This window comes from Ovis canadensis, chromosome 5, assembly GCF_042477335.2.
Source record: "Ovis canadensis isolate MfBH-ARS-UI-01 breed Bighorn chromosome 5, ARS-UI_OviCan_v2, whole genome shotgun sequence".
Taxonomy (NCBI): Eukaryota; Metazoa; Chordata; class Mammalia; order Artiodactyla; family Bovidae; genus Ovis; species Ovis canadensis.
This window is the reverse complement of record NC_091249.1, coordinates 32,228,464-32,247,891: the sequence shown is the minus strand read 5'-3', so window position 1 is coordinate 32,247,891 and position 19,428 is coordinate 32,228,464. Positions and strand designations below refer to the sequence as shown.

Below are 19,428 nucleotides of genomic sequence, written 5' to 3'. Positions count from 1 at the left end.
TAAGATGGCATACACACACCCTCCCGTGTGCTTTCAGTCACCTCTGAGTTACTTAGTATACCTGATACAACACAAACGCTATGTTAACTAGCTGTAAACACAGTGTAAGTGCTACGTAAACGGTTGCCGTGCACAAGTCAGGTTTTGCCTTTTGGCATGCTCTGTGGCTGGGAACCTGTGGCCGTGGAGGGCTGTGTGCATTTGACTCTGCTGCGGCTGCCCAGAGAGGCCACAGATGAAGCCGAAGTGACTGAGCATGGCCAAGTGTGGCCAGAGGGCCAGCTTGTCCACTTCTCACAGAAGTGACCCACAAACACAGCCAGATTAGGCTTTGGGGGAAAACGGCGCCCCCATGTGCCTGCGTGCACATCCGGGGTGGGGCATCAGGACACCTGAGCCCCCTTCACAGCTCCTGTTCAGTGCTGGGTGGCACCTTGTCAGGCCCCTCTCTTCCCTCAGTTTCCTCATCTGTGAACCAGGGCCAAGTTCCAGGACTGGGCTGTCAGATGGAGAAGGCTGCTTATTTACTCTTGTTCTGGGGGCAGTGATGGTAACAAACTGCTTTCCAGCTCATTCAAAGTGTTGAAAGTATTAGTCGCTTGGTCATATCCGACTCTTTGTGACCCCATGGGCTGTGGCCTGCCAGGCTCCTCTGTCCACGGAATTCTCCAGGCAAGAATACTGGAATGTACTGCCATTTCCTCCAGGGGATCTTCCCGACCCAAGGATTGAAACTGGGTCTCCTGCATTGCAGGCAGATTCTTTACTGTCTGAGCCACAGGAAAGTCTGTCAACACCCACAACCCCCAGGGATCTTATGTCCTGTGGTGTCCTAGAAATCTATAAGGGGCAGCCCTGTGCTCAGGGGAGGGAGGCCTTTTTAGTGAGTGATCCCCACGGCGGGGTGCTCTGCAGAGTGTTCAGTTTACAACTCGTGGGCTGTCACGGGGCCATTCAGTAGGTAATGAAACATTTCAGAGATTACCTGAACTGACTGGCCTTCGCTTCCGCAGCTGGAATTGGAACCCGGGGTCACCCGGGTGGAGGCCTTGCCGCCCTGGAGGCTCCTGGGTTAATTAACCAGCTGCCTCCCACTCTGAGGCCCCTAGCAACTGACCCCAGGCAGGGGACATTTGCTCTGCACAGGTGCACTTGGCCCTGTGTAGGGGCCCCTCCGCCTGGCACAGCCAGCTCCGGCCCTTTGCATGTGCTCTCTCTGGGACAGCAGCACAGAAACTTGAGGCTGTCTCAGGGGCCCCACAGGACAGTGTGGGGCTGTGGTTACGCTCGATTGATTCTCGGGGCTCTGGGCCACTTGCTGCCTTCGCTCACCCACGTTATTCACCAGGGCTCGGGCGGCGATGCACGCGGTCAAGGTCCCAGGGGTCTGGGGTTACTCACTGGCTGCCTCCATCATGCTGGCCCAGAACCGGGGCTGCTTGTGCAGAGGGTCGTTGTCGGGGCCGCTGAGCTTGTAGACGTGCACGCAGGGTGGTGTACCCACGCTGCTATAGTGGCTGACGAACATGTCGAAGTTCTGCAGGAGGGATGGGGCGCTGAGACCGCGGGGTGCCTCCCATCACCCCCGCTGTGCTGGCACCTTCCCCCATCACCTCCACCTGTATCCGCTGCCTGCCGTCTACACCCTGTGCGATGTGTTTGCTCGTGTGACCCTGCTGTTACCACCACCCCTACCCTGAAAGGTTAGAGGAGCCTGTCCCCTGACCAGGGGGGTCCTGGGTGCTGACTGTGGGACCTGGGGGTGGGTTCAGACCCAGACCTGCCCATCTTGCTGGTCCTATAGCTGGCAGACTACACTGCCTACTTGTCTGGGTCCAGGATGGCCCTGTGGTCATGTTCCAGATTGCCGCCTGATATTCTGGAATGTTCCAAGGGAGGGTACGTTGGGGAGGGGCCCACCTGGCTCATGGAGCAGCTGTGGGAGAAGCCAGGCGTGGTGAGGCGCACGATCTCGCCGGCCACCTCGTAGCTGACCACATAAAGGTGGTGCTCCAGGGGTGTGTCCTTCGTGCCTTGGAAGTACACCAGCTTCGTCTCCTCGTTGACCCAGATCTGCAGGCGGCATGGGGGCTCCTGGTGACATGGCCCCCGGGGCCTCCCTCCCCGCCCCCAGGGAGGGCTCAATGTTCTATGAACAGGGAGGACTGTTCTCCCAGAGCTGGCTTCAGCCCGCCAGCTGGAGAGCTGTCTGGGAGTCTGTCCTGGATCCTGCAGGGAAGAAGCCCACTCCACTAGAGCTGGGCTAACCACATGTTCTCTGGTCCGACTTGGAATCAGAACTCCCAGTCTGGACAGCTCCTTCCAGGCGGGCCCAGAGCTGCTAGAGGGGGACTGAAGGCACAGTGTGGGGGGATACCGAGACTGAGGGAGGGCCTGTCCTGGGCCCAGCAGCCCCCAGTCCTGGTCCCCAGTAGGGACAGCCCACCCTCTGACCCAAGTGCTCAGGGTTAAGAAGTGGTAACTCCCTGCTCCGCTATTTCCTGGAGGAAAAGCCCGTCAGACCTGGGCGTGGTTCTCAGGCAGTGACCTCAGGAGGAGGGGGAAAGAACCTCATTCTGGGGATGGAAGAGGCACTGCCTTGCTAGGCTGACCGTGCAGCACAGATGCTCTGAACAGGCCTTTATGCCCCTGGGGACTGCTCCCAAGGAGGGCACTGGAGGGGCAAATTCCAAATGAAGGCACAGCGATGCCCCAAGTGCTCTTCAGATGAGAGAGCTGATGATAGCTGGAATGTCCTAAAGACAGGCTGGCTCCACCCTTACGGCACACCTCTCTGGGACCACAAGAAGTCATGCAACCCTACAAACCCTCTAAAATACTCATGTTCCTGTGCAAACAGGAAAGACCTACAGGGATTCCTCGCTGTGGTCACTTCTGAGGACGGAGGCAGGTCATGGGGGCCTGGGTGAGGATGGAAGGGGACCATATAGAGAAATTCAATTTTTACAACAAATGCTGATATGTTGGTTGTTGTGTGCTCACTGGAAAATAAATGCAGGTTTTCTGAAAATGGAGGATGTCATTGGAAAATCCCAAACCACCATAGTTAAGTTGTGTGCTGGTTTTGTTACCAAGACTGTGAGAAGCTGTGTGGGCGGGAAGCAGAGTCTGCAGGTGAGGGACCCACCCAGACCCGGTGCACAGGGGTGGAGCATGTGGCTGTGGGCAGGGACGGCACAGGGCATTCTTTCCTTTTCTCTTTCTTAAAATGTTGCTTTTTTTATTTTAAAGAAAATTTCTAGGTAAAAAGATAAGATGTGCAGAGGGTTAAACTTTGACCATGGAGAAAGGTGTTTTTTTTTCCAGCCGTGAGCACGGCATGGGAGATCTTAGTTCCCCTACCAGGGACTGAACCCAGGCCCTGGCAGACAGTACTGAGTCCTAACCACTGGACTACCAGCAAGTGCCCAGAGAAAGATTTTAATACTGTCCTGTGTGTCTGCCAGCTGCTAAAGGCCTTCAAAGTACTTTCAAGCAGGGTTCTCACCTGGGGCTGCTCTGCGCCCCCGGGCCATCTGACAGCCTCTGGACACATCTGTGGTCATCACAGCTAGGGTGGGGGCTAGGGAGGCTGCTCCACACCCACAGTGCCCACAGTTGGCCGGAGTGTCCACAGCACTGAGGGAGATACTGCTGTGGAGATGGGAGGGTTGGAGCTGTTTGAGGGCCCCATGTCGCAGCAAGGAAACCCAGGCTTAGTGCCTGGCTGGCTGGGCCAAGCGAGGCCATGAGCCCAGAGGCGCCTCCAGCAAGACTCAAGCACAGCAGAGCCACCCAGTAGGCACAGGTGTGGTCCACTGTCATGGGCACCGTGCCTACGTTACCCGGGCCCAAGGAGGTCACTTGTCTCCTGATCAAGTGTTTTCACACTGCTGTTTCCTACCATATAAACAGTGCACGTTTGTGTGCTAACCTGAGTGTGCCCCGGGTGGTCTCGCCTAGAATCGGGGCTGTCAGATGAGGTGCAGGTTGACACTGGAATGGATGCCCTCTCTGCCCCCTGCCCAGGGGTGCCCAGGCCCCTTCTCTTGGCAGCACACGGGCCACCCAGCTCTGGGCTTTAAAAAGGTTGGCCTACATCTCCTCTTGGGCACTTGGGACAGTTTAGGTCTGTCTGAGTCTTTGGACCAGGACACCTTTATAAAAGCTGGGAGGGAGGGAAGGCTCCAGGACAATCTGATTAAGGGGTCTCTCTGTAAAGTGAGAATTCTGCAGACCTGACCCCCAGTGATGGATGCAGGGCAGTTCCACAGTGGGCCCCACCAGTGTCCATAGGTAGCTTCATGCAGTGGAAGGAGGCCAAGTGGACGCTCCTGGTGGCAGGGCAAATGGGCCAGGCCCCACCCACCAGGATCCAACAAAGGAAACACAGACAACCCTGCTTCCAGACCCAGGATCTCCTGCTGGTGGGAAGTGCAGCCCCCACGGCCCTCAGCTGCAGAGCAGGAGCGGGTGGCCAGGTCGGGGGCGTGGGGGTGGAGGAGCAGCCACAGGCTCTCAGGGTCTGGAGGGGTCAGGGCCATGTGTGCGTGTCTGTGCACGGGTACGTGCACAGGCGTGTGTGGAGACTCGGGTACCTTGGAGCCGTGCCTCGCCAAAACCTCCCACTCGCCGCTGGTCAGTGCGATCTCCTCCTTGATGGGGCATTTAAATTCATCTGGAAGGATAGGAAAAGAGGTGAAGGGGGCCCGGGGAAGCTGCGACGCAGACTCAAGGCACAAAATGGACTTGCGGTAAAGCCCAGGCAGCTGGGGGACAGGCAGGTGGACCGGCTGGGCCCCCGGCGTGGGATGCAGGCCTGAGATCTGCATTTTTATCAAAAACATCCCATTTGGGGGACTTCCCTGGAGGCCCTGTGGTTACGACTCTGAGCTTCTCCTGCCTCCAAGCTTCCACTGCAGGCGGTGTAGATCTCATTCCTTGTCAGGGAACTATTAATAAGATTCCACATGCAGACTGGTAAAGCCAAAAACAAAAGGCACCCACTTTTAGAACCCTGTTGGCCAAACCACCTCCTTCCAGGTCTTGGACTTGTGACTGGTTAGGACAGGTTGGGAACCAGATCTTGACTAATCTCTGGGACTGACCAAAGGCTCAGTGGAGTTACAGTAGGTTTTTTTGTGTTTTGGGGGGTGGGTAGGTCTCTCTCTTTTTATATATTTATTTACTTATTTTTGGTCGAGCTTGGTGTTTGTTGCTACACGTGGGCTCTCTCTAGTTGCAGTGAGCAGGCTTCTCATTGTGGTGGCCTCTTTTGTTAAGAAGTTTGGGCTCCAGGGCACACAAGCTTAGCTGCTTCCCAGCATGTGGAATCTTCCTGACCCAGGGATCGAACCTGTGTCCCCTGCACTGGCAGGTGGATTCTCAACCACTAGACCACCAGGGAAGTCCTCGCTTTAGAGTTCTTATCAGGTAAATAACAATATGTAATGTTTCTTGCCATGTGTTTGAAATTTTATACTGAAAACAGTTTATGAGCAGTGGCTACAGATCTTTTCTCTTCTCTTGGGTCTGAAGCACAATGTCAACATCTCCCTATGGAGAGGCAGATGTCCCCACAAAGATCCACAGAACAGAGACCTGGGCTAAGCGACCATCACCAGAGGACTCGGGAGGGACAGACACTCCTCTGTCCCTCACTCACTGCAAGGTGGGTGCGCCACTGCCTGCCCCCAAACCTTACCCGATGCCCACACCGTTGGGCCCACATGGGGAGCTGAGTCGCATGAGCCTCCTCTGGGGCTGGTGGCCCTGCCAATGCACTGCTCCGGCTCTATAGCCTCTGTGCCACACGTTACCAAGCCGCCCCCACGAGACCCCCAGCGGGCCTGGGTGATGGCACAGCCTGCTGGTCCCCCTGCCTTGCTCCAACTCACTCTGAGCTCCTAAACCTTCTAGGTTCAAGCCCGTGCTCCTCACGGCCTAGAAGGTCCCACCGACCACACCACGCCTTCCCTCCCTTACCCTCCACTACTCTGCTCCAGCCACACGGGCCTCCTCACTGTCCCTCCCCCACACCAGGCCCAGTCCTGCCCCCAGGCCTTTGCACCGGCTGTGCCCTCTGCCTAGAGCACTGTGTGGCCACCTCTGCCACAGGTCCCTGCCCTGTGTCACGTTATCCACTGATGTGCTCCGGGCCTCCTGGTGTCTTTCACCATCTCTGGATGTCTGCCTGCCTCCCCTCTAGAGCAGAGCTGTCCACACTTGTCTCTTTCTACAGTGACCCTCCCTGCGGGCAGGGCAGGGCAGCTTCTCCTATAAAGGGTCAGATGGCACAGCCTTGATACACAAAGGGCCTTGGCATGTCGGTGCTGGATGAACCCTGCTGCCAAAAGAAAGCAGTCACGGCTGTGATAGCCCTTCCAGACCAGGAACGGCGTTGGGAAAGGCCAGTCTCCTAATCACAAACACCCACTCCCTGTGGGGTGGGACCCGTGAACAAGCCGTGCACTGAACCACCGGCTTGAACTACAGGCAAGAGCGGTGAGTATTAGTCCGGCTTGCTCACCTTCCCCAGGGCTGAAGGGCTGAGTCCAGTCGTAGCCGTGGGGCCGCAGGACAGCGGTGACTTTGTACAGGTGGCAAAAGCCAGTCTTGCACTCATTGGCGCGGATGAAGCAGAGCTCGTCTGCTCCCTCTGCTTGGGGGAAGGGGTAGAAGATGTCGTGAACCTGTCCGGGCAGAGAGAGGAGGTGTCATAAGTGGGGGTTGCGGCAGGAGCAGGTCAGGGGAACTCGGGCTATCTCTCTTTGAGAAAGGGGAGGCTCGGACAGTCTGGCCAGAGGGCAGTCCCTGCCAACCCTCCCTCCTGAGCTGGCTTTTCCACATTGAGGAGCTGGGGACCTGGGGGCGGGGACATGAGAAACCAGGTGCGGGAGGACAGGGCCCACACACCCCAGCTCTTACATTGATCCACACATCGGTGACCTCCTCATACACCACGTATGGCTGGACATCCCTGGGCACAGCCCTGGCGAAGGCCGCCCGCTGCTCCTCGTTGTCGGTGGTAGGGATGAACAGGGCTGGGGGCAGGAGGACCAGCTGGAGGCGCTGCTGGGGCCGGTCCAGGAACATGGCCCAGGCACTGGAGGGTGAGATGGGAGGACCAGAAACTCAGGGCCTGGTGCAGGCCAGTCGGGGCCTGGCACCCCCTGCCCATCCGTGTGCACGGTCGGAATGGCTCCTCCTCTGTCAGCTTCAGTGACACTCGAGCAAGTGACTGTGCAGCACATAAAGCCTCCCTGGCTGGCAGGCATGCCCAGGTGGGAGATGGGGGTGGTGGGGAGGGGGCTGGGGTGGGTGCTGACAAAACTGCACCATCCGGCTATTCTGCAAACACCTTGCGTCACTGGTGAACTTGGGCGACTTCTGCCAAATCCTCAGCCCTTGTTTGTCCTTTGTTTCATATCTTGCTCTAAGTGGACAGTTAGCTTAAATCTTTTTGCTGTTTCTTTTTTTGTCGCAATGCACAGCATGCAGGATCTCAGTTCCCAGACCAGGGATTGAACCCTTGCCCTCTTGCAGTGAACGTGTGAGTCCTAACCACTGGACTGCCAGGGAAGTCCCAACTTCAATGTATTGTGGACAGAGATCTGTTGGGGTCAGAGACGGAAAAGTTGACTCTCAACAGAAAGACAGACCAGATGCCTTCATCATGGGCCACTGTTCCTTTCTCAAATACTCAACCCTGCCCGTGTTGGGTGAGTGGCCACAGAGGTGTGGCCATGTGCCAATAAAGCTTTATCTCTGGACACTGAAATATGGATTTCCTATCATTTCCATGTGATGAAATACTCCTCTTTGGATCCCCGGCCCCTGCATCACTGGAAAACGGAAAAGTCATTCTTGTGAGCTGCATGGTGACGGGCAGCCAGCCAGGTCTGGCCCCCGGCTATACTCTGGGGCTCTGGTGTAGTGTGTCTGCCCCAACCCAGGGCAGAAGTGACTGTGAGGGGTGTCTTGGACTCTGAGGGATGACACTCACTACTTGCCATCCTGGGTCCAGCCGGCCCTGGCAAGGTACTCGACCTTCGGGAAGAGCAAGCTGAATGGCTGCACCAGCTCCTTCTCCTGCGTCGACACGATCTAAAGGGGAACAGACAGACATGGGTTATCATCCGGCCTGGCCATGTGCTGCCACTGCTGTGAGGCGCTGTATCTCCTCAGAGCCACACACTGGAGCCCTAACTCCTGGGACTCAAGGAGGGGGCCGAACTTGGAAATGGGACAGTTGCAGATGTAATCAGTTAAGATGAGGTCATACTGGGTACCCCAACCCACAGGATGAGCATCCTTATAATAGGGCGAGATGTGGACACAAGTGCCACGCATCCTGTCTTGTGACACGATGCAGGGAGAAGGTGGCATCCCCAGGCCTCGGATAGCCAGGGAGGAAACTGCCCTGTCGACACTTTGGTTTCAGACCTTCAGCCTCCAGAACAGGAGATGACAGGCTTTGGGGACTAAGGGCTCCCAGCGGTCTGTGCTATGACAGCCTGCTGACTGGAAACCAAGGGTTCTGGCATGGCTGTTGCTGAAGAGCCAGGTGGCCTTGGGCAAGACAAGCCTCTGGCCCCTGCGGCTTCCTGGAGGTGACACGGGGCTAGCAGGGCATCTCCTGGGGAGGGTGGATGGGAGAGAGGCCAGCAGGGCCCAGCACATCCCACACCCAGGCCTGCCCCCAACCTCTGCATGCCCCAGCTGTGGGTTAGTGGGAAAAACCTCCCCAGCCATCTCAGGACCCTGCTCATCTGAGGGGGGGCCTGGAAGCATTTACAACAGCTGGTGGGGCTCGGCAAAGCCACTTAGCGCAGGTCCCTGGAGGATCCACCAGAACATTCTGGTCAGGAGTGGAGAAGGGGTTTGGTTGGGCCTGCTGCTGCTGCTAAGTCGCTTCAGTCGTGTCCAACTCTGCGTGACCCCATAGACGGCACCCCACCAGGCTTCCCTGTCCCTGGGATTCTCCAGGCAAGAACATTGGAGTGGGTTGCCATTTCCTTCTCCAATGCATGAAAGTGAAAAGTGAAAGTGAAGTCACTCAGTCGTGTGCGACTCTTAGTGACCCCATGGACTGCAGCCTACCAGGCTCCTCCGTCCACAGGCTTCTCCAGGCAAGAGTACTGGAGTGGGTTGCCATTGCCTTCTCCAAGGGCCTACTCGTGCTCAAACCAAAACCAACCCCTAGATCACGAAAATAAGTGTAGTTTATCTCAGGCACTTTTCTGAAATGTTACACAAGAAGCCGTTCTGGCAAAATACGAAGGGGCTTCCAGGCTCACCAGCCTGCTTTGATCTCTGACATGAGGGGCATCCCCCCCGACATCCTCACATGGAGTTGGGCATCGCCCCCACCCTTCTCCCCATAGCCTCCTCTGCCATCCTGGCTATGGATCCTGAGGAGTGACTTCCTGGGTGATGAGGACCCCCATCTGTGAGGCTGATTAGGTGACAGAGAGAAGGATCTGGAACACTGATGCGTCTGCTGAAGTGACAGATGAACTGCCCAGAGGTGGGGGCAGGGATACCCTTGGTTGAAGGTCAGGTCCCCCAGGTGACTGCACCCCCGCCCTCTGGGCAGCCCAACCCCTGCAGGGCCTCCACTCGAAGCTCACTCACAGGGGTCCCCCTCTCTGCACCTCAGGGCCACTCCCTGTCTGAGTCCCGGTTCAGGGTGATGGGGGGAAGGGTGCGGCCTGGAAGCCAGGGCTCCGGGTGAAGCCTCTTTGGGTTCAGTTGGCCAGAGAAGCACCTGCCCTGGAGTGGGGGTTGAGGGGCCACCTGATCTCCCAGCACAGACCCCGGCCTCCCCTCATCTGGAGGCTTCTTCCAGGTGCCACACTTACCTTGCCCTGACTGTCGGTCTGGAACTCAGCCAGTTTCAAGGCGATCTTGGGGTTCTTGCTGCCTGCAGAAATGAAAGCAAGGTGGACCTGGCAGGTGGACCAAGAGAGCTGACAGCAGGTGCTGGAGCGCTGGCTGGGGGGGTGCAGGGGATGTTCCAAGGCTGTGACCCAGCTGACATGGGGGGAGGGGAGGAAGACACCCACTGTCCAGAGGTTGATGGGTGTGTCACCCTCTCTGGCCCCCCCAGGCAGGAGTGACTGTGAGCCTGGACCATGGTCCCAAAGGTGATGTGGCTACATCTTTCCTGTGTAAGAACAGAGATCAGGCCTGGGCTGGTCGGGGGTCATGGGGGGACATGAAACAGGAGGAAGATGTCTCCCTACCTTGGGAGACCTTGAAAGCCGGGTGCAAGTACGGCACATGCCCCTAATAAAAGCCCCCATGACGCACAAACAGGGCCCTTATCTGGCGACAGCTGGTGCTCAGCAGTCAGGAGGCGGGCAGCCGATAGGCTGGGGCAGCCGAGACAGGCTCTCCAGGGCGGGATTCAGTTCCTATGACACGTCTCAGCTTTGGCCCATGGCTCTAGCGCTCCAGCAGGTGATATTTTGGAACTCCGCTTCCTCACCTTTCCAGCAATGGAAGGAAAAGACTGACCTCCCCATTCACACCAGGACCTAGGAGTTTCCCCAGGAAGGCTCTGCCTAGCACAGCCCACAGTCGGCAGGAACAAGTCTCTCGGAGGCTTCCACGGGGGCCCCAAAGATGCTAAACCTGGCCCGCATGAGTATTCTGTGTGGCTCACCAAGTTTGTTTTCCTTTTTTAAAGTTGTGTGACTGTGCCTAGCATGGCAAGTGGGATCTTGGCTCTCCAACCAGGGATCGAACCTGCACCCCCTGCATTGGAAGGCAAAGTCTTAACCACCGGATGCCAGGCAAGTCCTGCTAAAAGTATTTTTAAATAATTTGAGACATGTTTAAGAATTGGTAGATTTCTGGGACTTGGTGGTTCAGTGGTTGAGACTCGGAGCTTCCAATGCAGGGGGTGCAGGTATGATCCCTGGTCAGGGGGCTAATATCCCACAAGCCTCTTGGCCCCAAACTGAAATATAAAACAGAAGCAATGTAATAAAAAAAAAATTCAATAAAAACTTTAAAAATGGTCCACGTTAAAAAATATAAACTGGTAGATTTTGTGGGTGAGTCTGGATTCCTGGCTTCTCTTGAGACATGGGGCAAACTGCGCTCACAAGGCAGTGAGTGTCCGATGCGCCCTCAGGGGGGCCGCACCCTCTACTACCTCCCCAGGGCGCCTGTCGTCTCCTGCGCCCCAAGGCAGGACGCCAGTCACCGCTGATGGTGGCGCTGGCCCGGCTGTTGTTCCCGAACCCAGCCTGCTTCTCTGGGTCTATCCCTGCCTGGGTCCTGTGGGCCCATCCTGGATGGTGCCTCACCGGGTTCCACGAGTCTTCAGACATCTCCAAGCTGCCCTGACCTCTCCTGGGCCCTGACCTATCCCAGGCCCTCACCTGTCCGGGGGTACCGGTAGGAGTCCGTCTTCCTTTCCTCCAGCGCAGGGGAGGGCACGTGGATGATCTCCACCTCGGACTCGTCCACTTCCTCGTACAGGATCCGCAGCGTCTTGCAGCCTTCTGACCCTGGGAGGGAGCCGGGCCCCTGCTGAGGGTGCCAGGCATCCCTCCGCTGTCCCCGACTCCTGCCCACACAGGACTTTGCTCCACCACGGTGGGGCCAGGACACCCAAAGCTGCCAATGCTTCCACCTAGGACGTCCAGCCTTCAAGCTGTGACGTCCAAGCTGCCCCATCTGTGGGACTTGGTCACATTCACCCGAGCAGACCAGCATTTGGGGCTGGAGCAAGAAAGGGTGCTGTGAACACTGTCACAAGAAGGAAGCGAGTAGCCAGGAGCTGCAAGTGGCACGGGGGCTGCCAGTGCCAAGGTCAAGGGATGGAGCCCATAGCCATTCCTTTCTCAGTTGCTGAGAAGGGTCCCCTCTGCATCTTATACCCTCATCTAACTTGCTAGGGTGGACCAACATCATCCACCAAATGTGGCTAAGCCCATTTGGCCTGCAGATGTCCACATGTGCTCTGTAGGGTGCTGGTTACAGCAAGCGGAGTGAGTGCCCCTGAGGTCCTGCACGCGGCAGACCCTATCTGAGGGGTTCTGAGCTGCTGAGAATAGCAGAGTGAGAACCCTGACATCATCAAGGCCAGCGGATGACAGCAGGGGTCATTCTGTGTCCCCAAGGGACCTATCCCATGTCTGGAGACATCTGTAGTTGTCATGAAAACTCAGGAGACCACAGCCCCCCCCAGAGAAGAAACCCACTTCCATGCCCACAGGGACAAGGGGAGAAAATCTCATTTTATAGACCATGAAATCGAAGGGTGGGACAGTCACCTGCTTCTGCCAGGCAGAGGCATAAGCAGAGTGACCTGAACCGACCCTGACTTCTGACCTGGAGCCCTTCTCCCCGGTGGGCCTCAGGCACACCAGGTGTTGCGGCAGTGAAAGACACTGGCCAGATGGAGGAGTGTGGACAGTGTCCTCCCCAGAAACACGCCGATCCCCGCCAGGTCTCGGGAGTGCCAGCAGCCTTCCCAACCCTGACAATCCAACCTCTCTGCCTGGGTGCTGGCTAGAGTGTACGGCACTGGTTTCTCCCCACTGCACAATTTTCAGGCCAAGCTTGTATTCATGGTTGGACCATGAAGTTTTCTTTGCAAATCAACTTAAGGAAAAGGTGAGCTGACGTAAAGGTGGCAGTGGATGGCCGGGATAGGGTGGTGCATGGCTGGGGTGGTGGACACCAATGCCTGGCCCCCAGGATCCTGGGTTTTGTGGCCCCATGCCCACTGGCGCTCAGGTCAGAGGGACTCCTAGCAGCGGAGGCCTGGGCCAGTTCTACTCATGCTGTGGAAGGTCTGATGCTACTCACTGGCCCCAGAAATGACTGCTCCCTCACTCAGAAGACAGAGTGTGCTCTGCTGAACAGGGAAAAGGTGACACATCCTGGCCTTAGGCACAGCTAAGAAAAACAGACACAGAAGGGCCCACTGCTCTGGCTTCTTCCTAACTTGTCGGCAAACCCCACCAAACTTCTCGGTGCATGTAGCTTCAACTCATCTCTCTTCCAGCTGGGAATTTCTCTAAGGCAGGATTTTCTTTTCTTTCCTCTTTATTTTAAATTAATTTATAGCTGTGATAGGTCTTCACTGCTGCAAGTGGGCTTTCTCAAGTTTCAGCTAGTGGGGCTACTCTCTAGCTGTGGCACCCAAGACATCCACAGGTAGAGGACTGATTCTCTGTGTTCTGACTGCAACGGACTGAATGTGTGCACCCTCCCAGAATTCAAATGGTAGATCCTAACTCACCACTACTCAGTGTGATGTAGTGGAAGGTGGGGCTTTTGGGACATGATCAGGTCATGAGGGTGGAGCCCTCATGAAGGGGATTAGTGCCCTTACAAAAAGGAGACCCCAGAAAACTCCCTGCCCCTTCAGGGAGATAAGATGGCACCCGGAAGCTAGGGAAAGTTCCTCACCAGACAACGTATCTGCCTTGGTCGTGGACTCCCGGTCCCAGCAACAGTGAAAATAAACACCTGTTGTTTATAAGCTGCCCTGGCCGCGGTATTCTGTAACAGCAGCCTGAGTGTCGCCAGCAAGCTGGCTGAGGCTGATCTTAAAACGAAAAGTGTGAAGGGCAGACTAGCATGTATACTGTGCTTCTGTTAACAGAAGAGCATTTGCAGAAGTGTGTGTATTTTTTTGCAGCATCTTGCAGCATGAGGGATCTTAGTTCCCCAGCCAGGGATCAAACCCGTATCCCCTGCAGTGGAAGCGCAGAGTCTCAACCCCTGCATCACCAGGGAAGTCCCCTGCACAAGTGTTTTTAAACCAGAGAGGCACTTACCCTCCCAAGAGGCTGTGGGGCACCACCAGTAGCCAGTGAAGCGGTCAAATTCCTCCTGGATGACAAAGGTGGCCACACCCGCAGACCTGGGGTCGTCGAGGACACTAGACAAGCCTGGAGAGGGCAGAGCCAGATGGGAGACGAGGGGTCTGGTTCAGAGGAGGGGCTCTCCTGGTACTGCTGACGTTGGGGGCCATCCTGGGGGCTGTACTGGGCGCCATGGGGTGTAGAGCAGTATCGCCACCCAACCCACTCCATGCCAGGTACACCCTTGCCCCGTTGTGACAGCTAACAATGTCTCAGCACATGGCCAGTGTCCCAGTCGCCCCAGCTGAGAAGCTCAGGCTTATCAAGAGGGCACCAGGACCTGGGGCAGGATGGTAGGCAGGGATCGGCCATAGTCCTCGGATTTCCACAGGTGTCTACACAGGGGTGCCATCACACCGGGCAGGCAGGGGCCTGAGGCAAGCCCGGGTCTGGTGAGCTCTGGGCTGGAAGCGTGGAGGGGGACAGGAAGGCAGGGGTAGGAAGGTTGAGATGGGCAGCATCTAGCGGGCAGGCCAGGCCCCCATGGCCTGGGTGATTCACACAGAGGAAAGCCAAGTAGCCAGACTTTGTGGGGCTACCGTGGGGGTGGGCTGGGGGGTTGTGGTGGCCAGGAGACCAGGCTCTGAGCAGGTGCTAGTGGTCTGGTGGCGGTGCATGGTGGGGCAGGGGTCTCCAGCAGAAGCTGGAGTGGTGGCTGTGGGGACTGACCACAAGGGGCAGCGGGTTCCCATCCACCCTACCCTCCACATAGGGACACAGGGAGGGGATTGGTAGGTAGCGGTGGTGGTGTTCCCATTGCCCCCGCGTCCACCCCACCCCACCCGCCGCCTGGCCTCACCCTTGTGGCAGAAGGTCAGCCTCCGCTCCTCGCCCGTCTCAATGTTGGCCACCCACAAGTCACTGTTGTTGATAAAGGAGAAGAAGGCAGGGTCGGCGGGACAGATCTTAGGGTCCATTCGTGGCCCCGAACACTGAGTCTTGATTTCCAGGGGCTTCATGGGGGACACCTGCAGACAGAGAGGCCTGGCTCAGCAGGGTGGGAGGCCCCAGCCATACCCCCGCCCTCCCCACCAGCAAGTGCGGCTCCCCACGAAGCCATTCTTGCTGCCATCCCCCCCAACACCCTCCCCACCAGCGAGTGCAGCTCACCATGAAGCCATTCTTGCCGCCATCCCGGCAGTGGAAGAGACTGTTGCTGGCCTGGAAAAGGAAGAGGCCGCTCTCGCTGTGGAAGTCGTAGGAGGTGATGCCGAAGACGCCCAGGCGTTTCCGCTCCCGCAGCAGCTCCTCCTCCCGGGAGTAGACCCCGTGGTGTGGTGTGGCCTGGGGACACAAGGGGGACATCAGTGTCAGCAGCTGAGGCCCTGGCCCCCTTTCCCCACCAACTCTCTCCCAGACAGATGGGGCCGGGCCCCCAACCAGTAACACCCTACAGAACCCCGCCCTCCGTATTCGATCACAGCCCCTTCCTGCGAGAACATCTGAGCTCATTCCACCCAACCACCACATTTCCCCAGTCTCTGTGTGGGGGAGGGAACGGGCAGATTCAGGACCACCCAGATGCCTGACCTGGGGTGGGGAGGCAGCGGGCAGGTGAGCAGGTGCATTATGGGGGACACCATGCAGCTGCCCCGCGGAGAATTCTGAACATCACGTAGGAATTCAGAGAAACATTAAAAGGAAGAAACACATTTTTTATTTTTTAAATTTCTTTTTCTCTGGCCATGTTGCAAGGCCTGCAGGATTTTAGTTCCCTGACTAGACACTGACCCTTTGCCCCCTGCAGTGGAAGCGTGGAGTCCTAACCACTGGACTGCAGAAGAGAGACCCCAGAAATGTGTTTTTAAAGAGCAGAATCCAAAGCAAAATGAGCACCCCCCATCCCCACCCCTGCTGCAAGGAAAACCATGCAAATGAGTTGGTGGGCTTAGCAACTTCTGTCCAGGACAGGCGACAAGCAAAGAGGAGAGGGCTGCATGGGTCCTCTCCCTGGAGTACTGTCATATGTCTATGATCCAAAAGCAGTCAGCATAAACCAGTACAGAAGGCTCTCTCCCACTCACCAGCCACATCCTCTTTGGAAGCAAGACGACTTGGACCACATGGGTCATTAGTTAAAAGTCTATAAAAGGGCCTCAAGCCCAAGTTACTCGCACCCTTTAGATGAGGCTTTTAAAGGGAGAGGTGCTTCCAGCAGGCGCTGTCATCACGAGCCTGGGCTGCGGTTTGGGTGCCCCAGGGGAAGGGGAGGGCAGGTGTAAGGCAGGTGTCCAGAGCCGGGCACTCCTCCCAGGGGGAAAGGCTGGGACCCCTCAGAGGCCAAGTGCACCTGCCCGCCTCAGCCACAGGGAGGGCCTGGCTCAACCACGGGGCTTACCTGGAAGTGATCCAGCATCTGTTTCCACGACAGGAGCAGCAGCGCCTCCTTGCGGACCTTCCTGGGAATCTCGGAGTAGAGGAGGGAGTTCTCTCGGCTGCCATAAGGCATCCCTTGTAGGGAAGAGAAAAAAGCAGAGTGGGCGCCTGTGCCAACTCTAGCCTAGCTCAGGGCTAGAAGAGAGCCTCAGGTGGGACGGACCTAGGACCTAGACTCCGCACAGCTCCTGGGACTGGGCCCGGCTGGCTTCTCCTGCTTCTCCAGCCCCTTGGCCACATGTCCCTCCCCAGAGAATCCATAGACAGAATTTACACTGGCCAGCAGGAGCAGCAGGCTCTTCCACCTGAAATGTTAGAGCCAAACATGTCAGCCTCAGTTACTGAACAAAAAGCACCCAAGAGAACAAAAAATGGGGGGGTCAGTGATTCCCGACTCCCCACAGGTTGGGCTCCGGTCATGTATCCTGCTCTACTATGATAGGCTCTTGCAAAGGCCAGGAATTAGTCTCAGATCAAAGGAAGGGCAAAGCTCCAGAATGACAGGGAGAAGTGTATTCCAGTCCAGCCCCTCCCCCTCTGCAGGGCTGACACCAGGTTGGTCCGCTTCTGCGGGGCCATCCTGGGCACTGGAGGGTGTGAAGCAGCCTCCCTGGCCCTACCACTGGATGACAAGAGCCCCATCAGTGTGACAACCACAGGATGTCCCCAGACATGACTGAGCATGGTCTCCTGGGGCAGGAGTGCCTGAATGAGAGCCGCTGATCTGCAGAGCAGAGTGGCTGCCTGGGGAGGACTCTGTGTGGGTGAGTGAGGGAAGGAATACAGGGTGCTCGGCACAGACAGCGGCAAACAGGGCAAGGACACACCTTCCGACCTGGAGTGGCTCTGCCTTGATGGACAATGGCATGATGGCTGTGGGAGCAGGATGCTTCTCCCGGGGAGCCTGGGGGTCCCCGCTCTCCAGGTGCCAAGCTGGGGCACTGAGGCAGGGCTCCCTGGAAGCAGGCTGTGGCCCAGGAAGGGACCACGACTGACAATGGATCACAGAGAGCGGGCGCCTCTCTCTGACGCCTTTCAATCCCAAACTCTTCCAGGAGGGAGACTGGGTTTGGAACTGGTCTCCTGTCCTCATACGCACCCTCACTTCTAAGACTGGAGGCTGGGGCCCCAAGTTTGGTGCCTCTAGAGCTAAACAGAGCTTCATAAGTAATACCCATCCCACCACAGTAACTCTTACAGGTAGCTTCTCAATACAGCAAGCGACTTGTATTTTCGACTCGTGACAATTTGCTCATGAAGTATAGTTGGTAAAGAAGTGAAAATGCAAAGCCAACTTGGACGTACAAGTGAGAAGTGTTCACAATTCAACATCTGAGGACTTCTAAGCCAGGGGTCCCTAACCCGGTTTGGAACCAGGCCTCACATCAGGAGGGGAGCACTAGTGAGCAAAGCTTTATCTGTGTTTACAGTCACTTCCATTGCTTGTGTTACCACCTGGGCCCTGCCCCCTGTCAGATGAGTGGCATTAGTCTCTCAGGAGCAAATCCTACTGTGAAATGCACACGAGAAGAACCCAGGTTACAAGCTCCTCATGAGAATCTTCCTGAAACCATCCCACCTCCAGTCGGTGGAAAAACTGTCTTCCATGAAACTGGTCCCTGGTGCCAAAAAGGTTGGGAACCGCTGCTCTAAGCTGCTGCAGCTAGACTCACTCTCAGCTAGAGACACAGACTCTATACCACCCACCCAGGCCACCCATTGGGACATCTTCCTTCCCAAGTTCATAAGACAAGTGGGGACGGGAATCATGTGGTAGGTGACTCCTCTCTTGTAAAATGTCCAAAACAGGCAAGTCCAGAGACAGGAAGCAAGTCAGTGGTTGCTGGGGCTGAGGGCAGGGATGGGGAGTGACCGCTCACAGGGATGAGGATTGCCTTGGGTGATGGAATTTTCTGGACAGTGAGGATGGTTGCACAATCCTGTGACTGACTATACCCAAAACTACTGTGCTGTCTGCCTTTAAGAGAAGGGATTTGATGGGACGTGAATTACTTCTCAATTAAACAACAAACAAGGCCCAGTGTCGGGGCCAGTGTGGATAGCTGGGAGGGGGCAGGTGGCCATTCTCAACCAAGCACCATGGGCTCTGAACAGCCCCGGTCCATAGGCTCTCTGGGAGCCTGAGACTTCCAGACAGGAAGTTGGTGGTGCAGCCCTACCGAAGAACACCAGAGACGCCTCCCCTCCCCACTGTCTAATAAGCACTGACATGAAAAGGGACATGCGCTCTGGCACATCCCCTGAAGCAGCTGCCCAGGCCCTGGCGTTGGTGGGGATCGGTGTGCACAGCGAGGGTCTGGGACGGCTGAGCACGGCCACTGACTTCTGCTGTCACTTCTCTTACCAGCTCCACCATCTCAACACCCGATCCCAAAGCCCCCCGGCATGTCAGGGAGCCCAGGACCTGGACACAGAACACAAGAGATCTTTTATGCCTGAAGGGACCCCCAGTGCCGCCTGGGGCCCTGTGCCCTCCTCCGCTGGACACGTGACACCCATCTGCAGCAGGGAAGAGCCGACCCACTAGGAGCAGTGGAGCCCTGGAACCGGAGCCCGTCTTCCAGGACAGCAGCGGGCACATTCCCTTCTCTGCCCTGTCCCACATGCACTGGGCTCCAAGAGAGACTTCCCAAAGGGTGGTGATGGGGCCCACCAAGGAGGAAGGGATCCCAGAGGAGCAGGGGGACAGGCCACTTGCTCAGAGCACCAGCACAGGCTGGGCATCAACCTGGGAGGTCCTTTCTGTTCAATCCATCAACGTTGTCTTACTACCAGCACTCCCCCAGCACTGAGCTATAAATACATGGGGGCTCGGGGGAGACCTGATCCAGGAACCTGGACGTGACGTGAGGTCAAGGGCACCCCAGGGTGCTGAGTGATACAGACTGGATCAGCTCAAGGGTGATCTAGCCCAAGAGAAGCGGGATGGCTCTGGGCTGTTCTAGGGACGTTTCAGGGTTTCAGTGGCTCTACCGCCCTTGTCTGGAGCTGGCCCACACCCCTGGGATGGGCTCTCAGAACCTTCTGCAAACCCCAGGCCCAGACCGGTGCACAGGCTGAGGCTGACCAGAGGAGCGGACATCTGACGTACATGGAACCAATCATATTCAGAGAAAGGTGGTTCGTTTCTGCTGGTGGC

General features: G+C 56.9%; 1 protein-coding gene and 1 long non-coding RNA gene across 6 annotated transcripts in view; one reads left to right on the top strand and one right to left on the bottom strand.

The window, feature by feature from the left end:
• Positions 1-19,428, bottom strand: part of DPP9 (dipeptidyl peptidase 9) — a 37,432-nt gene that overhangs the window by 9,097 nt on the left and 8,907 nt on the right. For all 5 annotated transcript variants that reach the window (XR_011257223.1, XR_011257222.1, XR_011257224.1 and 2 more), the window contains exons 4-15: positions 16,231-16,343; positions 15,003-15,176; positions 14,692-14,860; positions 13,806-13,919; positions 11,394-11,522; positions 9,864-9,925; positions 8,006-8,106; positions 6,928-7,105; positions 6,530-6,692; positions 4,599-4,678; positions 1,921-2,073; positions 1,402-1,537 (exon numbers count right to left, since the gene is read on the bottom strand). Coding sequence is in view for 2 of the 5 variants with exons in the window: in XM_069591425.1 (XP_069447526.1) it covers positions 1,402-1,537; positions 1,921-2,073; positions 4,599-4,678; positions 6,530-6,692; positions 6,928-7,105; positions 8,006-8,106; positions 9,864-9,925; positions 11,394-11,522; positions 13,806-13,919; positions 14,692-14,860; positions 15,003-15,176; positions 16,231-16,343 (1,572 nt within the window). In the remaining 3 variants the exon portion in view is untranslated. The remainder of the gene's footprint in view (positions 1-1,401; positions 1,538-1,920; positions 2,074-4,598; positions 4,679-6,529; positions 6,693-6,927; positions 7,106-8,005; positions 8,107-9,863; positions 9,926-11,393; positions 11,523-13,805; positions 13,920-14,691; positions 14,861-15,002; positions 15,177-16,230; positions 16,344-19,428) is intronic.
• On the top strand, positions 5,349-7,780 carry LOC138441056 (uncharacterized). Its single transcript, XR_011257231.1, has 4 exons — positions 5,349-5,433; positions 5,539-5,671; positions 6,242-6,504; positions 7,494-7,780. It is a non-coding gene; the product is annotated as an uncharacterized lncRNA (long non-coding RNA).